This window comes from Triticum urartu, chromosome 5, assembly GCF_003073215.2.
Source record: "Triticum urartu cultivar G1812 chromosome 5, Tu2.1, whole genome shotgun sequence".
In the NCBI taxonomy this organism is placed as follows: Eukaryota; Viridiplantae; Streptophyta; class Magnoliopsida; order Poales; family Poaceae; genus Triticum; species Triticum urartu.
In genome coordinates, this window is record NC_053026.1 from 426,503,734 (window position 1) to 426,509,481 (window position 5,748).

The 5,748-nt window shown below is 52.5% G+C and overlaps 1 protein-coding gene across 1 annotated transcript; it reads right to left on the reverse strand.

Moving 5' to 3' along the window:
- Nucleotides 1-3,564: 3,564 nt before the first annotated feature.
- On the reverse strand, nucleotides 3,565-5,368 carry LOC125556139 (cytochrome P450 76M5-like). The gene is made up of 2 exons (XM_048718926.1): nucleotides 4,382-5,368; nucleotides 3,565-4,298 (listed from the first exon to the last, which is right to left on the reverse strand). Exons 1-2 carry the CDS (start codon nucleotides 5,264-5,266, stop codon nucleotides 3,663-3,665), a joined length of 1,521 nt encoding a protein of 506 aa, XP_048574883.1. The 5' UTR covers nucleotides 5,267-5,368; the 3' UTR covers nucleotides 3,565-3,662.
- Between the last annotated feature and the right edge of the window lie 380 nt (nucleotides 5,369-5,748).

A 5,748-nucleotide genomic window follows, 5' to 3' on the forward strand; every position in this document is an offset into this window, starting at 1 on the left:
GGCGCCGGCCCTAGGAGATGGGATCTCCTAGGGGGGCGGCGGCCAAGGGGTGGAGTCCCCCCAAGCCAGGTGGGGCGCCCCCCCACCCTAGGGTTCCCAACCCTAGGCGCATGGGGTGGGCCAAGGGGGGCACACCAGCCCACTATGGGCTGGTTCCCCTCCCCACTTTGGCCCATGGGGCCCTCCGGGATGGGTGGCCCCACCCGGTGGACCCCCGGGACCCTTCCGGTGGTCCCGGTACAATACCGGTGACCCCGAAACTCTCCCGATGGCCGAAACTGCACTTCCTATATATAGTTCTTCACCTCCGGACCATTCCGAAACTCCTCGTGACGTCCAGGATCTCATCCGGGACTCCGAACAACTTTCGGGTTACTGCATATTCATATTTCTACAACCCTAGCGTCACCGAACCTTAAGTGTGTAGACCCTACGGGTTCGGGAGACATGTAGACATGACCGAGACGGCTCTCCGGTCAATAACCAACAACGGGATCTGGATACCCATGTTGGCTCCCACATGCTCCTCGGTGATCTCATCGGATGAACCACGATGTCGAGGATTCAAGCAACCCCGTATACAATTCCCTTTGTCAATCGGTATGTTACTTGCCCGAGATTCGATCGTCGGTATCCCAATACCTCGTTCAATCTTGTTACCGGCAAGTCACTTCACTCGTACCGTAATGCATGATCCCGTGACCATACACTTGGTCACTTTGAGCTCATTATGATGATGCATTACTGAGTGGGCCCGGAGATACCTCTCCGTCATACGGAGTGACAAATCCCAGTCTTGATCCGTGTCAACCCAACAGACACTTTCGGAGATACCCGTAGTACACCTTTATAGTCACCCAGTTACGTTGTGACGTTTGGTATACCCAGAGCACTCCCACGGTATCCGGGAGTTACACGATCTTATGGTCTAAGGAAAAGATACTTAACATTGGAAAAACTCTAGCAAACGAACTATATGATCTTGTGCTATGTTTAGGATTGGGTCTTGTCCATCACATCATTCTCCTAATGATGTGATCCCATTATCAATGACATCCCCATGTCCATAGCCAGGAAACCATGACTATCTGTTGATCAACGAGCTAGTCAACTAGAGGCTCACTAGGGACACATTGTGGTCTATGTTTTCACACATGTATTACGATTTCCGGATAATACAATTAAAGCATGAACAATAGACAATTATCATGAACAAGGAAATATAATAATCATTTTATTATTGCCTTTAGGGCATGTTTCCAACAAAGGCTACGATGGAATTACTCACGCACGGCGGTGAGCATCATGAAATTGGTGATGGAGGAAGGTTGATGATGATGATGACTACGGATTCCCCTCTCCGAAGCCCCGAACGGACTCCAGATCAGCCCTCCCGAGAGGTTTTAGGGCTTGACGGCGGCTCTGTATCGTAAAACGCGATGAATCCTTCTCCCTGATTTTTCTCTCCCCAAAAGCAAATATATAGAGTTGGAGTTGAGGTCGGAGGAGCTCCAGGGGGCCCATGAGGTAGGGGGGCGCGCCCCCACCCTCGTGGCTAGGGTGTGGGCCCCCTGGTCTTCATCTTTTGCAAGGATTTTTTATTATTTCCAAATAGACGTTCCGTGAAGTTTCAGGTCATTCCGAGAACTTTTGTTTCTGCACATAAATGACACCATGGCAATTCTGCTGAAAACAGCGTCAGTCCGGGTTAGTTCCATTCAAATCATGCAAGTTAGAGTCCAAAACAAGGGCAAAAGTGTTTGGAAAAGTAGATACGATAGAGACGTATCAATCCCCGGCCATGCTCCGGCCTTGGTCCGCAATAGGGAGAAAGGCCACACCCTTCTCTATGCCGATTTACTTTAAGGATGGTGCACTCTTTAGGCCACATCAATTTCGTCACCGATTCCGAATGAGAAGGCATGTGTCCAATCGTATTCATGAGGGAGTGGTCGTGCATGACCCATACTTTGATTGCAAAAAGGATGCCCTAGGCAAGCTTGGTTTCTCCTCATACCAGAAATGCACTGCGGCTATCCGCATGCTTGCATACGGAATTCCTAGTGATCTTGTGGATGAGTATGTTCGTATGAGTAAGTCCACATGTCTCCTCTCATTGTATAGCTTTTGCATGGCCGTGCTGGAAGTGTTCGGCTCGGAGTACCTCAGAGAGCCAAATGTCGCTGATACAGAGAGGTTGTTGGCGATCAATGCCGAGAGGGGCTTTCCGGGCATGCTTGGTAGTATAGATTGTATGCACTGGAAGTGGAAGAAATATCCATTTGCTTGGCAGGGCAGTACAAGGGGCATGTGAAAGGTGCCACTGTTATACTAGAAGTTGTGGCTTCACAAGATCTCTGGATATGGCATTCTTTCTTTGGCATGGCTGGTTCTCAGAATGATATTAGTGTTCTTCAGCTGTCTCCGGTGTTTGCAAGGCGTGCGGAAGGGCACTCCCCAGAGGTGAACTTTGAGGTCAATGGCCACCATTACAACAAGGGATATTACCTAGCTAATGGCATCTATCCTCAGTGGTCCACTCTTGTGAAGACCATAACCAACACACAAGGAGAGAAGAGACAGAGGTTTGCCCAAATACAACAGAGTGCTAGGAAGGATGTGGAGCGTGCTTTCGGTGTGCTTCAGTCTCGGTGGGGTATCGTTCGTAACCCTGCATTGACGTGGAGCATGAAGAAGTTTTGGGAGGTGATGACTACTTGTGTGATCATGCACAACATGATCGTTGAGGATGAGCGCGATCATAGCATCTACAACCAAGGGTTTGATTTTCAGGGTGAAAATGTTGAGCCTGAGCATCCACCTCATGCAACCTTTGAATAGTTTGTCGAGTTTCATCGGGAGTTGCGTGATTGGCATACTCATGTCCAGCTCTAGGATGACTTGGTTGAGCACGTGTGGACTCACATTGGCAACTAGTAGAACTATGAGTTTAATTCTTATCATGCAAACAAATTTCGATTGGGTTGTAAGACTATTTGATATTGTTTTCTTGCCATGCAAATAAATTTTGATTGGGTTGTAGGACTATTTGGGAGCAATGTTTGATTTGAACCATTTCATATGCATCATTTTCATTTTATCTATTGTGCTAGTGAACGGACGAGATGCAGCCGAAATGCAGCCGTGCGTTGAGCGCGCGTCCACCGCATCTACGAATCCGAACGAACACGGCCCCATTGCCACACCCAAACGAACGAAATTTGGACAAAGCGGACGTCCGTTTGAGGTCGCGCGTTGGAGTTGGCCTATCTCCCATTGATAATGGAAAAGATGAAGAGATGATATGGCCCTTTTCATTGGGGCGAGGGCGATGAACGACGTCCCGATAGGACGCGACGCGACACGATGGCGCTGCCAGCTCGGTCAACAGCCAGAACTGCGGTGGCGGTGGCGGCAGCAGTCGGTCGGGTGGAGGGGTGGAGAGTGTGGATTCGGCCGCCAGAGCGTGCATACCGGTTTGGCCCTGGACTTTTTTTTAAATAACAAAATCATAAATAAACATAGCTCCTCCCACGAAAGAAAATTACAATAAAGTACTCACACTAACAAAATATGCACTTATAATAAGAACGCAAATGTGAAATGTTTAGTACATTGGTGAAAATAAATCTAGAAAAAGTAGTCAACGGGTAACGAGTTCGTCACGAAGAAAAACTCAAATCCTCCGCGCCTTTCGTCCAAACCGGCACGGCCCTCAGAGGAACGGCGAGCTCTAGCGCGGCGCCAAACCGGTCGCTGAGATCCACATCACCGGGCGCCATCCCATCCGGCAGCCTCCATTCGAACTCGTGGAGCAGCGATGCCAACACCATCGGCACGACCGTCACGGCCAGCGGCATCCCGGGGCACGCCCTCCGCCCCGATCCGAACGGTATGAACTCCAACGCCCTCCCCCGGAAGTCCACCTCCCTGTCCAAGAACCTCTCCGGCATGAACACCTCCGGCTCAGCCCACACCTCGGGGTCCCTTCCGATGGCCCACACGTTGATCAGGACACGGGCGCCCTTCGGCACCGAGCAGCCGCCGAGTGTCACGCCGGTCTCCGACACCTCGTGCGGCAGCAGCAGCGGCGCTGGGGGATGCAGCCGCATCGTCTCCTTCATCACGGCCTGCAGATACGGGAGGTTGGCGAGGTCACCTTCCTCTGCGTTGCCGGATCCGAACGCTTCCCTTAGCTCGGCGCGCGCCTTCGCCATTTTGGTCGGGTTGCGGAGCAGCTCCGCCATCGCCCACTCCACCGTGGTCGTCGTCGTGTGGCTCCCAGCGATGAACAGATCCTGGTTCATGACAGCAAGAGTAATCACTACGGTTACAGCTTTAATTTCATCAGTCATGGATCGTCTCGGAAGATGTTATGTACCGTTAGGAGAGCTCGGATCACCGGCCGCTCGAGCTGGGACTTGGCGGGGAGCTCGAGCAGCGACTCCAGCAGGTCGCCGGGCTTCTCGGCACTGTTCAACCGACGGTCTATGACAGCGTCGAAGAACTGGTAGAATCTGCTGAGATTCGCGGCGACCGCGCGGCGGCGGCGGCTGAGATCTAGCGAGCTGAGGAATGGGAAGAAGTCGGAGATGTTCGGCTTGGCCGTCTCCGCAACAGAGTCTGCGATGAGCTCCATGAACTCCTGCCCGGTCACCGACCCCAGCTCGACGACGTCCTCCGAGAACAGAACGCTGGAGAGCATGTTGATCACGGCGCTGAACACGGGGAGCGCGACGCGCACCGGGCGGCCGGAGCTCGCGTGTAAGTGGTCAACGAGCTCCCGGGCCTTGCGCTCCTGGATGGCGCGACTGGCGCCGAGCCGCCGGGACGTGAAGAGCAGGGTGCTCGCCACGGTGCGCAGGTGCTTCCACAGCGGGCTGGAGCTCGGGAGCCACACCATGGAGATGCCGCTGTGGCCCATGACGCTGGCGCTGTCGGGGACCCACCGGGAGGAGACGGCACCCTCCTTCTTGTGGAGCGCCTCGTGCGCCGTAGCCGGGGACGACAGCACGACGAGGCTCGCCATGCCGAGCCTCATCGACATGACGGGGCCGTAGGACACCGACAGGCGAGCGAGCGCGCGGTGTAGCTCGCCGCCGCGGACCAGGTCCGGGATGTTGCCTATGACTGGGAACGGCGTTGGGCCCGGCGGCCGTGGCGGTGCAGGCGCACCGGCGGGGGGCTTCGTTGACTTGTGCCATAGGAGGCACAGCAGCGCGATACAGAGCAGCGAGATGCACACTGACAAGGGTGTGGGCTCCATGACTGAATGACACACAAGATCCGAAGATGTATTTTGACTTGTAAGGTTTCGTTGCCAAGATTCCGAGTTATCTCAGTTATGTATGCTTGCAAAATTGCACAACTTGGTGACATCAAAAGGTTGCACGTAACTTGTTTCGCAAGGTTCAAACTTCAAACATCCAAGTACTAAAGATTTTCAATGGGTGCAAGTTGCAAAGCGTGCGCTGTTTCTATCAAGTTGGGAAAGAGAACATGATTTGGCAATGCAGTTTTCTATTGCTTTGAGAAGTCGTGGAAGACAAGTTGATTAAGTATTCGAGTTTTCTATGTTCCAACTTGGAGTGCAAATTTCTTATATAAATCATGTATCCACATCTGTCTCTATTAGCACACACATGATTATATTTATACCAGTTCAGCTAGGGCAACTCTAACCGATCTCCTATTCATTGTTAGAGGAGGATAAATTCGGTTTTCCTCCTCTAACGTGCACCTAGCCGA